Here is a 17,900-nt window from a genome sequence, read left to right as displayed (position 1 = left end):
TTAATTTGGGATGTGCAGTATTGCAAAGCATCTGGTACTGGTGACAGTTGTTCAGATTCAGTCAGGGTGCTACTGTCAGTATCTAAACCGAATCCTTTGAAGAGCATCAGTAGCCAAAGCCACACAGGGGGCCAGTAGGGCCTCCTTCTGCAGGAGTCAGGCTCTCCTGCCCCTCTCTCCCCCTCCGTCTTTTTGTCTATCACTCCTTCTCTCTCTATCTCTCTCTCTCTCTCCCCCGTGTAGTAAGAATTTCCTTCTTCCCTGGCGCTAACAGCATCCAGGATGAGTCATGTCAGGCAGTGTGGCGTCTCTCCCCCAGCTCTCTGACCCAGCAGGTGTGGGAGGACAGGAGCTGTGATGCTGACGACCACGAGGAGAGCTCCACTGGCTGCCAGACAAGAGCAACAACGACAGGGAGAAAGAGAGAGCGAGAGAGAGAGAGAGTACACTGTGCAATAAAGTGAGAGAAAAATACAAAGCGAGAGAGAGAGGGAGAGAGAGAGAGGTGGGGACGAGAGGCTAGAATAAATGAACGAATGAAAGAGGGCGAGAGACAGAATGGTGGAGGGAGACGGCGAGCATGAAGGAGGGAGGGGGAGAGAGAGACAGGAAGAGAGGAAGAGGGGAGCAGAGGAAAGGAGAAAAGGGAGCAGGGAGGTGATGGATTTCCTCACATTTGTAATAGCTGTCACACCTGAAATCCTCCGGTGCAATTTCAAATTTGAAAATGGGACAGCGTCTCAAATTAAATATGACATTAATTTCTTGCCAGCCACCTCGTGCTGCATTTTTCATCTGGGGAAAAAAACCTCGTCACTCTGGCAAGGGGAACAGCTGCAGGCATTTCTCTGAGCCAGTTGTATCCATCATCTGGGTATGGGCACTGAGCCTCAGGTCCACTTTCAAACATGAAATACAGATGAGCGTTACAATCTGACCTATGACAGTGAGCAAAATTAACATTCATTTGGAAAGGTCAGGAAAGTTGGAAAAGTCGGTTGGGAAAGTTCTGCCAAATACAGACTGATAAATCTTTCTTTCCCTGAGACAAACACTAAACTAACATGAACTCATAGTAAAACAATCTTTTCTTCCATTGTCAGTGGTGAAAGTTTTGTTTGACAAAGTTTCAACGGCAGCCCTGTGTGAGTGCGAGTGCTGATGTGGGAGTGGACGGCTCCTGGCCAGGGCCGGTGGCTGGACTGGACTCACACACTCAGCTGTGCTCTGACAGACCTCTCTAACTCAGAGGCTCCCCTGGCCACAGGAAGCATTTGTAAAACACAGCCTGCAGCATCATCCCAGTGAGAGCAAGAACCCAGAGACACGGCACCAAACAAGGCCAAGCAACACTGCCACTGTTTTACAAACCCGACAATGCTTTGAGTTGGACGTGTTCCTCTCGTTGGAGTGAGCAGTTGCATACCTGCCTCTGATTACAGAGGGGGCATAAAGCTGGATCACAGCATTCAAATGGCAAGGTGCGGATCTAGCGAAGTGTCCTATACAGAGTGAGGGATTTGAATGGAATTCTGTCTGCTATAGGACGCCAATGGAGAGTAACTAACAGAGGAGGTACATGTGTCTTCTCTGGCTGATTAAAGACCAGACGTGCTGCTGCATTTCAAATCATCTGCAAACAATCATTTGCTAAAGCAAACTAATACAGCCATCTCAGAAAATCTATGTTTTGTGCACATATTAGTGGAATAGGTAGCTGTATCCTTGATTTCTCCAGGAGACATTTCATTTTGAACATTGATGTGGTTTTAAGCGGAATGCAGAATGAACACAAAGGACGTAAAGCAGAAGCAGCCACCTTGTATTTCCCCTCATTCAACCATATGTTTGAGATTTTTTGTAGCAGTAAGACTCATATTTTGAGTAGATTTAGAACTTAATACTTACTCCGAGGTCTTGTTGAATAGGCTATGTTATTCCTCATTTGAAATTGTTAGTTGCTTTGGTGTCTACAAAATAAGTAAATGTTGATGTCATTTGTTTTATCAAATCTGTCTGATCTGGCCTTGCTTTATATTGGCTTGACTTTCACTGTTATGAAATCATTAAGGCTGTTGTTGTCTGTCTCCACAGAATTACATTGACAAGAGAGAATTTTGTAACAATGGCCTTTGTGGAGAAGAAAGAGGTCTAGGTATATATTTTTAAACCAGGTGTCATATAATTCTCATATGCCTCGATCAACACCTTTATTAGCTTAAAATAAACAATAGTATAAGACTGCCTATTTCAATGTGAATCATTTTAAAATGTAACATATGGAAATCATGTTAGTATTAATGTACCTTTGTGTCAGTGTCAGTGCTCAAGAGGACCTGCAGTTTCAGTGACAGCAAAATGTTCTGCAACTCAATATTTTGGAAAACACAAAACAAACTTACACAAGTCTTCAGCTATATAATCAGCTTTGTGCATTTTAATATTGTGCATCTTCTGGCATACAGTCTTTTCCAGGATATATTCAAAGGAGTATTAATCACACACCAGATTAAAACAAGTATTGGAGTGAAAAATTAAAACCATGAGTGAAATGGTTGAAAACAGTATTTATTTATTTTTTATTATTTTTTTTTCCAGACAAACACATTGATTTCTGGACCACAGTAGAGGATGGAAACCTTTCACAAACATTTTTTATTATCATTATTATTATTATTATTTGAAAATACAAATATAAAAGTATACTTTCCACATCTGAGATGTGAGAGAGCCCCATCCATTTTTTGAGTTTTTATTTTACAACAGGGCTTGAGCAAGCCATACAAGAAGACCTGAAAGATGCTCTCAGACGCCTGTCCATTCAGTCAGTTTCTCGCGTGTTTAGAAAGTCCATTAACGTTAAAAAATGGGCAAGTGTTAAGGAATGGGCAAGGCAGTAAGTGAAGTGAAACAACCGACAGTTGAATGTATGGAAACAATTCATCACTTAAGGAGACATGAGGCTGGGAAATGGTATAATCCCCACTCCTACAAACCCCTCAATAACATGTCTTGGCTTCTGGCTTGTTCCACTGTGCTCAGACCCCCCTGTGTAAGACCATCTTCACGAGTCAGCAACCAGTAGTGACCCACATTCATGTCATGTAATGCGTACTGAGCCTAAACTACAACTTTACATTTCCTATGACACAGGTGTTTCAATAATATTCTGGTTACAAACACAAGTCTCTTACAAACTGACTCCACAGCAACTCTGTAGCAAATGTTTTGAACGGCTACTGACAGCAAACAGTGTTGACTACTATGTTTGAAGTAGGTGACAGGGACTTCATTTTAAGCTAGAAAAACAATAACAAAGAGTCATAGTCTATGAGGCAGCTTAAACAATTTAACAAAGATATATATATATACACTATACATATATATATCCTGTATTTGTATACAAATATATACAAGTGTAATTACAGTGTGTGTGCATGTAGAGTTGTGTTGTAAAGATGACGGGGTGAATGTTTGACCATTGCTTAGCACTTGCCTCAAGATTCAAGTTTAAATGGATACGGTAGTACACTCCAAATCGCACCCACAACACCTTCCAGGTCAATTTTTTTTTCTTTTTCATATATTTTTTTAAACCAACATTTTTTTTCCAATGAATTAACTAGTCTAGCAAGATGTGTAACATTCATCAGCTGTAAACTGCTGTCAATGAGAAACAAAAGTACAGCAACAGAGCCATGCTACCTTAAAGTCCAAGCTACGAGATCAAATCAGAAACAAAACAAGAGAAGGAAACTAACGGGAGGGTGTAGACTATTTAAAATGGTCACCAGCCTTTCTGTTAATCAAAGACTAGAGCAAGACATTCACTTTATATATCTCATTTCAATACAGCACAGTACAGCAAATGGCAAAGGGTGCACTGATAACTATAACAAGTATCTTGTTAACTGCAACGCAATCTATCCATAACAATTTAGAGGACACAGTATAGCCATTAGGCATCAATTGCTAAACTGAATTCAGCAAATTGGTTAGTAGTAAAGACCCATGAGGGTAAAATACACCTGAATAATAATAATAATAATAATAATAATAATAATAATCATAATAATAATAATAACAACAACAACACACTTACTCAGGACAACCAGTCTACTCCATTTTAACTAAAATGACATACTGCATCTGGCTTCCTCAACTACAGAGCAGAGGAATGGTAGTCAAATTCTTACTCCACAGCAGCCAAGGCATTCAGTTAATATGCACAGCAGAGTGAGTGATGGAAAGCTGTGCTAGGCAAAAGTCGGCCAAAATCTTTGCACAATCAATGAATGTGCTTGCTTACATGCTCATATATGTGTACTGTAGATGCTTCTATGTATCTGAATGTGTGCATGTGTCAGAGTGCGTTCCTACGGTACGTAAATGTCTAGCCATAAGTGGATGACATCTAAATCCTCAACTCGCCTGATAGCTAATTCTGAATTTGAATGGATATGGGCTAGTTCATTGATTAAGACAAAGAGCTGGTTTCCATGTCCTTGGAGTACAAAAATAATATTTCAGATGAGTGGAAACTAAACTACAGATCTGTCCAGGCAGACTTGTTAAAAAAGAAGAAAACAAAACCAGTATCGAAAATAGTAGCGCCATGGGCAATTGGGAATTTTTTTTAAGAGTACAAACATCAAAACCCAGTAGAGTTTCATTGATATTTATAGTTATTATGCTATCATTATTATCATTATTCTGTTAGAACTTTCTAGAAAAATATGTTTTATTTTGTCGCTCATGTAATAAAATCCTCCACTAATTATAGCTTGTGTCCCTCTTAAAAAATGATAAAAAATAAAACAGTTTTGCATATCTAGCATTAGCATTTAAGGTAGTATGGCACACCCCTCTTTAAACATTCAAGGGCGGGAATCCAATTGATGTCTTGTTTACAATTCTGTTCTTACAGAAATTTGCTATTTTGTAGATTTTCAATCCGTGAGAGCTTTGGTTAGTTGAAACCATGTGAGATTAGCGAAAACACAAAAAAAATGATAAACACAAAAAACTAAATAATGCTATGAAAATAACCATTAGCATTTGATTTTTTTTTTTGTTGTTGAACTAATAATCAGTAAGAGGAAATTCTATCCTCACTGGTCCTAAATCTAATATACTACATCTACATCTCAAGTGTTAATTACATAACATCTACAACTACTCACTAGGAGAGCGGGAGACAAACATTATAGAAAGAGAGAGAGAGAGAGCGAGAGAGCAGAGACAAAATATGAATGTGAGAGAAAGGGAAGGGAAAAGAAGGGTAAAGGGTGAGAACAACAAAGGGGGTTGACCACTACACTGGCATCATAGACATCACTGTCACATTTTTTTGTTTGTTGTTTTTTTTTTAAGTACACTACTGAGATACAATGACCAACATAAGATTGTATGTGGTGACAGGGAATGGAGACAGAGAGAGTAAAATGATAAGAGTACAGCACAGAATTATATCATAATCTGTATCATAATTATTAGTAGTAGTATCATTAACAACCACAACAAATTGATTTAAAAAATTCCCAAATTCAGTATCATTCAAATAAAATGATTCGAGGGATTATATCATCATTCTCATTTTTAAATACATTTTTAAAGAGTGAACCATAAGCACAGACCGCTTTGTGAAGTGTCTACCATTGTTAATCCATCAATTTCTCCATGGTGTCTAAAAAGAATCCAGCATTCTACTTCACCTGGTTGTTCAGTCAAATGATGTATCAGAAATCAATGACATAAAATAACATAAAACAAGATAAAACATATACTTTCAGAGAAGATAAACATCAGCATATACATCAATCGATTCATACCTTTAAATATCACTCAACTCTTTTTTTTATTTCATCTTAAAGCATATCTGTAAATGCCATTTCTCTTTGCTTGAGCAAATCCAGTCCCTACATGTAGAGGAAACGTGTGTATAGCAGCTAGAATTATTTCAGTGTTTCTGCAGGCTGCGTTCAGAACTCTTGTAATCTATGGATTGGTTTGTGACATCAAACGATGGCTAGTAATAACTTAATTCCACCCTACTGGACAGTGACTCCACAACAGCACTCCCGTGTCCAAACGCAGGGGCCGATCTGGGCTCACTGTAGGTGCTAGCTTGTAAATGATGCAAAGCAAGCGACATTGACATGCCTCTCTGACTCAACCCTTCATATAAATCCCCAGGTGGAGACCATTTTAAATAGCCGTCACTTTTCATGTGCAAATAGAGAATGGTAAATTGTTTCCTACAAGTCACAGTGCAATGATTTCATCTCAAAACAATCCATTCATTATTTTCAAATGTTTCTTTTCTTTATGCCTAAAATAAATTACTTTGACATCTCTTCTAAAATAAAACTCACAGGACTGAGGTAATGGTATAAAACGTTGGTTTTCCTTATTCATTCAAAATAACTCAGAAGCCATTTCTTTCAAATCTCAAACTATTGAAATATTGCCTTTTGTTACATTGAATAAAAAGACATTTAGACTTCTAGGGAACACATCAAACTAAAAACAAACTAGATCAAAGGGAAAATTAAAAAATAAAAACACCAATCAGTGTAATTATAATGAAATGTTTAAAACCACATATACATCTTTTTTTCTCCTCTTCTTTGAAACTGTTAAGAGTAAAATGTGTGCTTTGGATTTCCTCTTAATTTCTTCTTTGCTGATTTTTTTTATTTTTTTAATTATTGTTAATCAACCGTGAAAGACAATTAACCAGGCCTGATTCTCAGGAAGGTGCTGTGGAACAACCCTTTCTTTACGTTTTATTACAATTCTATTTAAGCTGTGTACATTTGAAATCACTATCTAGTCAATATGCTGGTATGACACGAACACAGTTATAATGCCAAAAGTATTTACAGAGCAAGCCAACAGTACTTTTTTTCTTGATAGGAACTTGTCCTCAGTGGGGTAGTAACGGCATTTGTGCTACAAATGTTTTATTTTTTTTCTCGTACTGCTTAGAGCTTTTAAAGTCTTTGCTTTTAACTTTATCTTCGAGCTCTCGCACAGTAACAGCCTTCAGGACAGACAAACCATCACAAAAATATTTCTTTCTCAAATGGTTAAATGTAGTGACTGGAATAATATTTACATATTACATATTTCTTTTTTAAAATCTGAATTCACAAAGTATTAAAAGCAAAAAGCCTTTCTTTTTTGTCCTGACAACAAAAAGAGACACTTATAAAAAAAAGGACTGTGAAAATATTATAGTCCTCTTATTGCCCAAAATAGGTAATTATGGTTAACGAGACGTTACAAGGAACAAAAACAGAGCTACTAAGATTTATTAGTTAGTTACACACTCACTTTCTTAAGGTTGGATTAAAAACATTTTCCTCTTCTTTCAACCCTTTCTATGTCAATCAGCTCTTGCATGTGCAAAATGACACCTGAAGATTTGACAGTTGAGGATTGATACTAACAGTGAAAATAAACATCCATTGCACCAACTCTAACCTCAAAAGAAAAGAAAAAAACTGAAAAGAAGAAATGAGCCAGTTTACATATAAATGTTCAAAATAAACCCTAACAAATGAAAACTTTAGATTAAATTTGACATTGAATATTTAAAAGACTATATCATAGAAGACAATAAGGAAACCAACCAACTCAACTAATCTGAAAGGAAAACACATAAAGAGGGAAACTGCCATAATTCTAAAGTACTGTTGTTAAGATAAGGATATAAAGAAGGATAACAAAGGACTCCAATGCCAGGTTTAGATATAGTACAGCAGATTTTCTATCATCACCATTTGTCATTCTTGAGATGATTTAACAATTTTCTCACGCGTATATTTAGATTTCTTTTGTTCTTCAGGTGGTGCCATCTCCACAGTCTTTTCTTGCGTTGTCGTGAGTCGCCATGTAGTGCTTGATGTTGTGGTGGTTGTCATTTTTTTTTTCTTCACTGAATTACCTGTACACAGAACCCACTAGAAACTCCGCCCTGTCTTCCCCGGGCCTCCTGACAAACTCTGCTGGAATCAAACACACAGACCTGTCAGCAGCCATCTCCCACACAGCTCCCCCTGCACACACGGGCTACAGACACACTTCTCTGCCCTTGACTGAGTTCGCCTGGAGCACTGGAGCCAATGGAAACCGGTGAAACGGCCCCGTGATGCACAAACTACATCCGCATGGCCCTCCAGACGACTCCGCATAGGATCAGAAAGCAGGTCAGGCTAGCCCAAGTGTGTTCTTTGCCATGGTAACACAACAGCATTGTGCCTGAGCGGTCGCTAACACAGTTGTATAGACATTTGTTAGCTGTAGACTTTGATTCAGTGTAACGGCAGCAGCCAAAATCGAGTTTTTGTCATTGAAATTAGCTGAGGCCTGTCAAATCAACACAGCATTATGCCAATTGCTGCCACTAGAGAAATCCATATCTTATTCACCCAGATTCACACAGATATGGATTAATAGCTATAATGTATTTTGTACATGTGAATCAGTGGTCTAGGCACAATGCATGAAGTATATGTATTGCTACCATATAGCACTCTTCTACAGTTCTACAGAGAAAATTACATTTTTTGTATGTTAGTCATTCATAGCATGCACAGGCAACAACTGACACAATCAATTAAATGAATAAAGTAAATAAAGACAGCCCATTCCCTATAACTTGTATTTACTGCAGGATAATCAAAGCCTGAAGGGACTGGTTGACAGAAACTGCACCATATTGTTGCTTTCTCTCAAAAAATGAACGGCATTTCATCCAGCGTTGGATACTAACACAACTAACTAGCTACACAACAAATACTATTGTCTGTCAAACCATCTGGATTCTATTACCTGTCCCACTTTATAAATCAATATATATTCCTTTCTTTTTCAACCACAAAATAATACTGTAGTGTTATAATTCCACAAGACATGGATCAACCACTTTGCTCCCACTGCAAATTCTGCCAGGAGTTATCTAAGGTAAGTAAGCCATACACTTGATCAAATCAGACGTCAAAGCACAGGAGACCAAATGCCAAAACCACTAGCCAGGACACGGGGAGAAAGAGAGAGAGAGAGAGAGAGAGAGAGAGAGAGAGAGAGAGAGAGAGAGAGAGAGAGAGAGATGGATCCTTCTGACTGAAGAGAAATAATGAGTCCAGTGCCCTGCGGTAAACACAGCATCCTCTCACTCACACTATGATACAGACCTAGAGCACTACCGTACACAGTGGACATGCAGAAGAGTCTGGGCGTGTGTGTGGACGCAGTGCCAGGACAGAGAGGGGGAATAAATACAAACAGATAAGAGAGAGAGAGAAAGAGAAAGAGAGAGAGAGAGAAATCAAATAGAGAAAAAAAGAGAAATTGTGTTTTGGAGTGGGATTACAAGAATGGGATTTGAGCAGGACCACTGAAGGGTTTGAGGACAGCAGCCTTGTGGGATCCACACTGGCTCTGCTAAATGGGGTGAGAGAATTTATAACTCTGACCTCCACATTACTAGAAAGTCATCATGGTACGAAACAGCAAGCCGCAAAAAAATGCCCAAATCTGGACAGGCGCGGAGATTTCACCATGAAAAGTGATCCTTGGAACACCTTCTCTCAGGCACCAATCACAACTCTTCACACTTAAATAACACCGGAAAGGGTCAACAGCTACCGCACCAAATAAAAACTTCACAGTGCTTAACTGTGCTTAAGAAAATATCCCATCAACTCATTTATTTTGCAGTTGTGCAGTTTCCGTCTTCACTAGATTAAAAAACCCGAAAGCAACGGAACAGTTTGAGTGAACCAAGTCACATTTGATAATAAACATGCCAAAAACAAATGGGAAAATGCAGATGCAGTCACATCTGGAGTGGGAGAGGTCAAGTGGGGGATTAATGAAGAGTATTTATCACAGTTATTCATTCACAGAATGAAAAATGACAAAAAAGACAAGTGTGCCTCTTTTAAAGGGTTTCATACAGGCAAGAGACAATACTCAAATGTGCCTTGTGTCCAAAATACGGTCTTGTCTTGGGCTGTTTGCCAATGACACCCGATAAAAGACAATGTCTTTTTGTCATTTTCCATCAACAGTTGTGGGAGGATGGAATACTACACATGTACTATTTCAAAAGCAAGAAAAGCACGGGGCAAAAGGCTGGGCAGGCAGCATGAGAGAGTACTACCATGTCATAAAGGAATGAGGAACAAATAATAATAGGAAAATAATAATAATGATGATAATAATAATAATAATAATAATAATAATAGTAATAATAATAATAATAGTAAACACAAGTATTACATGAATTATTTAAATGGCATAATATAGCTACCTCAAAAGAGATGGCAACCAACCACCTGTTAGGGTTTCAATGGTATCCATTTGTAAAAGCTGTCGCAATCAAGGGACCCTAAAAGTGTACAGTTAGTTCCTGGGTCAGTATGCATTTCAAAGAAAGAAAAAAGAAAGACTCTACTACAGGTAAGTATACTTTGTTCATACAATGTGCTGTCAGCATGAATGGAAATTAAAGTGTGAGAATCTTTGGAATTAGGATTTTGAGAGCTAGGAACTGTTCTCTGCTCTCTTTCAGAGAACATAAATGGTAAATGTGTTTTGAGAGACAGAATTAGGTGGAGTCCCTTGTGCTCTCCACAGTTAACAAAATGTGTCCCATTACGCCGGATATTTCACACCTTTATGCTTGAATAGATTGGACAATAGTTCCCCATCACAAGGGAGGGAGGTCAGCGATAATAACATTTTTACACTGGAAGGCTATCTTTTGTCAGGAGAGAGATTGCACTGAGGACAAAAGATTGCAAACCAGTTTTCAATATTTAGCTCAACTTTTAGGAAACTGATGTTGCTCTCTGTAAAGAGGCTACAAATTGTCCAGAATATACCCAAAATGTCCTCCAAAGAAAGGTGGTAAACCGACACATTAAACGTTAAGCACCAGAGCTGATGCTTCCTGTAGTGTCACATTCATGCCAACCCATATTTCATTAATAAAAATCAGAAACAGAATCACAAGTCATGCAACAAAACAGTTTCAGGCAATGATGCATTGATGTCAGGAAGAAAACAGTTGCCTGAAAAAAGGCAAACAAAACAAAAAGGCATTTCTTTAAATTTGACTGACAATTTCTAAAATCACAAAATGTGTCAAAATGTGTTCAGTGGCTCGAGCTTTCAACAAATCCTAAGGGGCACTTGTCCTTGTCCTTGTCTCTAAAACAACATCTCCCAAAACTTCAGCTGGCCAAACCAAAGGGTCAAAATGTTAACGTTGATATAATAAAGTACAAATAAAATGATTTAGTATCCAATGAATGGAGAAGCATTCACAATATTTGGAGAATCTATAAGTTAAGAAAAGTGCCGTTCCATTCAGAGGTGACGCAGGACTACCGGTATTCAAATTTATCTTTCAGCTACCTCTGCGTATTCACCCACCATCCGCTGAGCAAATTCAAGATGGATCAAAGACTTAATAAACAGAGGGCATACAAATGCCCTTCTCCATCCTTTTGTCCCTCTCTCTCTCTCTCCATTCCTCTCTTTTTTCCTTATGTGAGCCTCTAAACTGTTTCTTTACTTCTTTTTTTCTCTCGGCGCACAGCAGACCAGACCAGAGAAGGCGATAGTGGTAATTCTCACAATAGGCAGTGATTTGGCCCGCGCGTTCTCATCAGCCCCCTGGAGGCAACAGTCTGCTCCTGCCTGACTACCCCCCCCCCCCCCCCAGCCCCCAGCCCCAGCACTCCCTCCTCCCTCCGACTGTGCGGCGAGTAAAACAAAAGGCATTCAGAGTAATGAATGCCTGGGACTGTGGAAAGGCCAGGATTACATACATCCATGATGGCTTGCCTTCCACAGTCTTGTCTCACTGTATTATTGGTTTGTGTGTGTGTGTGTGTGTGTGTGTGTGTGTTGGGGATGTGTGGGGGCTAGAATTACTGCAGCACAACAACGTAGAGAGAGAGAGACTCAGAGGCAACAGTGGACGCACAATACTTTTCTTTTTCTTCCCCCCCCCCCTTTAAAACACGGGCAAAAAGTCTTTTCTCTAATCCCTCTGGCTGGCACTTGAACATAGCATTCTGACACATTTTTGTGTTGATGACAGGTGCTGTAAGTTCACAGTTTGTTATACTGAAGCTGAGGGCAAAAAAAAGAGGAGGAATGTGAGAAATGGAAGATGAAGAGCTGTTCACAGAGAGCAATCCGGCAGCGCGGCTCTGATGGCGTATGAAGAGCAGACACCTGCTCGCTCGCTCGCGGCCCTCGTGCGATCTCTCCCGTTTCTCAGGCATCCGGCGGCCATTGTCTGCACTCGGAGCGGCGCCGCATGCAGTGGAGGGCCGTGCTAATTAGCTACGAGGGCTCCGCCACAAACGAGCCCTCCTCATTCTCATACCCACAATTCCAAGCATCCCGAAAATGTCTCCGGGAGGCCTTGGGACTTTGTGTTGTGTGCTTAATTAAAGCAGCAGTTACTTACTGGTTATCCCCAGCAGACTCTGGTCAACATTTGTAAGTCATTATAGAGATTCTCACTAACAGGGAATGAACTTAAAGTATAAAACCTCATTAATCAGAGCCGGCGTGCGAATGGGAAGTATCTGCTACTTCACTGGGAAAAGAATGCCCTGGTACTGAGCACAATACTCTGTTGTCTAATAAAACCCCTATTGTATTATTCTGGTGGAGCTAATGCTAATGCATGATCTTGATACTAGCCGACTTTGCTCTCTTCAGATGGATAGTGAAAGGCGTAATGTGGAGAGATCAAGTGGAAGAGAGGACGTTGAAGAGAGGGAGATGGAATGGACGGGTCGGTGGACTGGACTGGACTGGACTGGACTGGGTGAAGTCCGCTACGCTTGAAGAAGCTTCGGACGCTGAATGTCAGAGCCCTTTCTGGGCAGGTAGAATTAGAGAGCGAGTGTGGAGGAGCGAGTGACAGAGGGTGAGCTGGGTCAGTGGAGGTTAATGGAGAGTGGGGATGAACTGGACGCCACTGGCCCGGGCTCGATCTGTGTTGGCCGAGGTTAAGGTGACCTGGGGAGGTGGGTTGGGGGGGGGGGGGGGGGGGTTGGGGCCTGGGTGGGATCAGGGTGTGTGGAGATACTTACGGCAATGCTGTGGCCAAAGCCAGAGGCGGGCTGGGGGCTAGCGGCGCTTATGTAGTTCCCCACGCCAGAGTCCTGGCTGGCGGGGCCGTACAGGTCGGCCACGGGCCCTGGGCTGTTGGCGCCGGGGAAGCCTCCAGGCCGTGCTGGGTTACCTCCTGCCAGGGGAAGCAGGGGCAGCTATTTAGCACTGGTGCTGTGCAGAGATCAGAGGTGCTGAGCGACAAGCGTGCATGCACAACACAACCACAACCACACCACACCTCACCATAGCATTGCACACCACACCACACCACACCATACAGAAGGCCACAACGTAAATCAAATTAAAAATTGCAAAAAATGAACAAAAGAAGATTGACAAAGATGAAAGGACAAATGAAGATACTAAGGGGAGAGGAGGTATGTATGTGTCTACCAGGCTCAAGTCATCCTCCCACCCTTACCCATTTTACTCCATTGCCAAATTAAAAGTGGAATGCCAATAATCACAAAGATAAATTGTAATACAAAGATCAAGGAAGAAATTGAGAAATGAATTGGTCACTTTCAGAGCCTGTTGTAGATCCATACATGGATGGAAATGACATACCCAGCTGACCAGCAGACTATCTCAAACCACACAGGTGTTTACTAGGACTACTATGGGCCTACAAGATGGCCATGCACGACTATCAGCTGATTAGACTTGAGACTTGGGGACATACTGTATCTAGAGGCAGCATTGGATCCCATGCAAACTAGAGCAGGAGTCGGAGCTGTGAGCAGAGCTGCATCTGTGCTGCTAAAGGCCCCACAGGAGTGGGTGGAGCACACAGCTCCAGGGGCTCATCCTAGGGGATCCTTTGGGCTGATAAAATGAACTGACAACGGGTCTCAATCATAATCATTCCACTTTCTCTCCCTCCTCTCTCCCTCCTCTTCTTCTCCTCACACCTTCTGTGGGGTATTTTTCCAGCTGTCATCAAAAATATGACTTGCCACTTCGTAAGTACTTCTCCGGGATTGCACCAGGGAATTTTGGCAAAACATCCCCCATCTAATCAACACCTGTCACTTTGGTGAGAGGTCTCTCCCTCTCTCTCCCCCACACTCCCACTCGGCTGCTTTAAATACACAGCCGTGATTACTGGCCCAGCCGCTATCATGGGCCTCAGAGCTCGCTGGTGACTGGCGGCGAGGAAATGACCACAGGTGCCGTGGGTAACAGGCACTAACAGACGCCGACGCAGACTCCCTTTTCCACAGCATGGGAGGGAAGCGCATTTGTCCGTCGGAACTACACAAAAGAGGGGCGAAGAAGCCACCCTTTTGACCAGGGGAGCGGGATCATCCCAGATACGATCTCGGGAGATGGTGGGGATGGGACCAGACATGTCTAGGAACGGGATGGAAGCAAAAGGGCGTGGGGCTCACAGCTCACGCTGTGTCTATGGTCCTACAAAGGTGAACCAGAGAGGGAAGGATGGCTTCAGGTGAGGGTGCAGGTGGAGGGGAGGAGAGTGTGTGAAAGGAAGAGAGACAGAAAGAGGATTAAAGGGATGAAAAGACCAGAGTGATAAAGAGCCACAGCATACAAGAGGGAAACCGGAGCTCTAAAATGGAGAAGGTCACATCTCCTAATGTGGGAAGGTGCAGCGCGCGCATCCGAATATCTCACACCATGAATGGCAGTGGTTAGAAATGGGCAGGCAGAGGAAGAGAAAGAGAAGGACTAAGCAACCGAAGATTAAGTGAGGGATAATGTATTGTCCGCCGGTCATTATTGGAAAAGAAGTCCCGACAGGGCAAACAGGACTTGCTTCTTCCTGAAGGGACTTCTTTTCCAATAATGACTGGCGGATAATACATCATCCTGCTTATTATGTGGTTACTTGTCCAAATGAGAAAAGAAACTTCACACAGTAGGCTACTGTATGTCTTTCTAGATAATTCTGGTACCGTTTTGTGGCTTCCGCTGAAAAACAAACAGTACACCACACAAACAGAACTTGAAAGCTACTAGCCGACTTTCCCGTTAAATGACGAAGTTTCATTGTGATAAGTGAGCGGACTACTTGCTCAATGATATGAAAGACGTGAATCAGAAGCACAAAACCCGTTTCTATTGACAGCGGTTATTCATTTTTAATAGCGGTCACTATACTGAATTATCGGACCTTCAAACGCCAGGAAGGTCTGTTTATGCTAATGGCACTTTCTGCAGCATTCTAAAGAGCCTAAATTAGCATGATGGGTACCGACCGTACATCTCTAAACCTGTCGACTGATGTCTGCTCAATAAAATACATACAACGCAGCATAGCAAACTACAACATTCTAATATCAAAAATTTGAAAGCACAAATAAGACAAGTTTACAGTGCTGCAGTCTGATAAATTAAAACTTCTCTGAAGAACTCTGGGGCTCCAGTATAGTGGCCGTGCTCATTTTTCTCTCTATCCAGCCCTCGGTGACACTCTCCATTAACAGGGAATATTAAATCAAACTCCTCGGTGGCCGGAAGCTTTTACTTCACTTGGATATTCATTGGGAGAGCGGTCTATTAATGTACAGGACTCGGAGACTCAGGAGGCTTAGACATTCAAATGAGAAGGAAAAAGCCAAGGTATGGGGAACAGCCAGAGGAAAAGCAGAGGAAGAAAACCACGGGACACAGGCACACTTTTCTGAGGAGCGACGATCAGGATTTAAGAGCCTTTTCCGATGATTGTACTAGAAACTCATCTGTGGTGGCATGGAAAAATAATATCCTGTCAGAGGATGTTAAATCCTGAATGACTTCCCACTTCCAACACGTCAACTCACCAAAAGGAAGTCAAAGCGAGACAACAGCTGTTACATATCACTACTCCCTATAATATCTATTACCAGGTCTGAACCAAGAGACACATGCCATCTCTAAAACATAATATGATTATAAGAACCATCGTAAAATGACTATCAATTTCACAAGCTGTATATGACATCTCACTTTCTACACTGGGCCGTAAGTGGCAAGGTGCCATGTTTGAATTTATGTGTAGCTCGTGACAGTGTTTTGGAACAGAACACAATTAGCATGGCCTCCTGAAGTAGCTTAGCTTCTTTGAACAATGATGGTTCTCTACTAGGCAAAAAACCAAAGGCTTTGAGCTCATCAGTTTAAGAATGTAATGAGCTACGTACATGTACGCTCAAGTGCAGTTATTAATGACTTTACATTTACAAAGGTATAACAAATTCAGTTCTGAGCCAAAAACAACTGTCAAAACTACCAAGTGGTCAGGGTCAGGGTAGAAAACAATGTAAAAAGTGCTTTGTATGTCACAGTCCTGTTCCAAATCTTTGGTTTTCCCCCAGGTGCTCTTTAGTATTCTAATCAGGGCCCTCTACCCCCCATTATTGCAGTGGAAAGCTATTACTGACTGCCTCATTCTTGTTTTCACAGCAAACTATACTCTAGGTAATTGGCAAAATCTGCAGACCAGCAAAAGCCTTTGGGGGTGAAAAAAGGACTCCAGGCAAGGCTTTCTTTTGTCAACAGTTCTTCTACAAATGCATTGTCAGGTGCTGAAAGTACTGAGCCTAAACAGCATCAAGAGAACACCTCAATAGATGAGGAACTTCTGTGGCTGACTGCGTCAGTTCAATAGAACCGGAACATTCCAGGCCCTATTATTCATCCCTTATTATCATCACTCCTTTAACATGTATTTGGGAAAAGAGGAAAACTGATTGTGTAATTAAATTTGCTGCCATTCCCCGACGCACACTTGTGAAGTAATCCGTGAATGCAGTCCATAAGTCAGTGAAATACTAAACAAGATCCTGACTGGATGTCTCAAGACAGGAGTTTACATAGGCAGCTTGGTATGCAGAATGGATGACATATTTAAAATCGAAGTATTTTAGAAAGTCATTTCAGGCAAGCACAGAGGTATTGACAACTCCGGTTCCTCAGACTATCATGTCAAATTATGCCAATTCAAGTTTTTTCAAAAAATAAACTAAAAAAAATGATGATGTGAGGAGAAAGCAAATGAGTTAATATTGTCCAGTCAGACAATTAGTTTGAATCACACAATTAGAAGCAATCATATTAAGACTACAAAATGAAAGTAGTCTACCCCATGTCTACCCATCTATCCTGTCCTACAGACGCGAGGCATGCCTGTGCACTTGAACACTGATCATCAATGCTTCTTTAATCGCATTCAAACATTCAATTACCTACCACAATTACTACAACAGCATGTGCTGGTCTTTTGCACTCCACAACAAAGCCTAATCTGTTCTTTGTTCCATATAATCCATTCATGATTGAATTTTTTAAATTCCTCCAATTACTTCCCTTCCCTTTAGAGGCTCTGATCAGATGGAGTTTCCATTCAGAGAAATAAGTAAAGAGCTGACCCTCTGCCTGTGCTGCACTCTCCATCTGAGTAAGTAACTGCCACAGACGTGTCTGCAAACAGCAGGAGTGTAATGGGGATGTGCTTTGAGAGAATGTCTCGCCCACACAGTTTTATCGCCATGCTCCGTGCATACGCCATCACAAATACACATGAATGCCATAATGTAAACAACGAACAAACAATGAAAAAAAAAACATAAGGATGGCAATAAACAAACAAACAAGAAACACAGTAAACACATTTGTAAAGTGAATGTTGCATTTGTAAATAAAGGGAAGCATGCAAAACATTCAGTATGCAAGCAAAGTGCCAACAAGAGACATCATTCACTGCACTCCTGCTTTGATAGCACCCTTTATCTTCTTCACCACCACCA

The 17,900-nt window shown here is 41.1% G+C and overlaps 1 protein-coding gene across 11 annotated transcripts in view; it reads right to left on the bottom strand.

The window, feature by feature from the left end:
- Positions 1–6,748: 6,748 nt before the first annotated feature.
- The window catches only part of msi2b (musashi RNA-binding protein 2b), a 223,314-nt gene continuing 212,162 nt past the window's right edge, over positions 6,749–17,900 (bottom strand). For 4 of the 11 annotated variants that reach the window (XM_062551885.1, XM_062551894.1, XM_062551889.1 and 1 more), the window contains 2 exons: positions 13,131–13,285; positions 6,749–8,012 (listed from right to left, as the gene is read on the bottom strand). In XM_062551885.1, the coding sequence (XP_062407869.1) occupies positions 7,968–8,012; positions 13,131–13,285 (200 nt within the window). In that variant the 3' untranslated portion in view covers positions 6,749–7,967. Of the gene's footprint in view, positions 8,013–10,321; positions 10,400–13,130; positions 13,286–17,900 lie in introns of all 11 variants that reach the window. The other 7 variants (XM_062551886.1, XM_062551896.1, XM_062551890.1 and 4 more) reach the window with 5 other exon arrangements.

Source organism: Sardina pilchardus, chromosome 13 (genome assembly GCF_963854185.1).
Source record: "Sardina pilchardus chromosome 13, fSarPil1.1, whole genome shotgun sequence".
Classification (NCBI taxonomy): Eukaryota; Metazoa; Chordata; class Actinopteri; order Clupeiformes; family Clupeidae; genus Sardina; species Sardina pilchardus.
The sequence above is the reverse complement of the archived record's forward strand: the minus strand, read 5'-3'. Positions and strand labels throughout refer to the sequence as shown.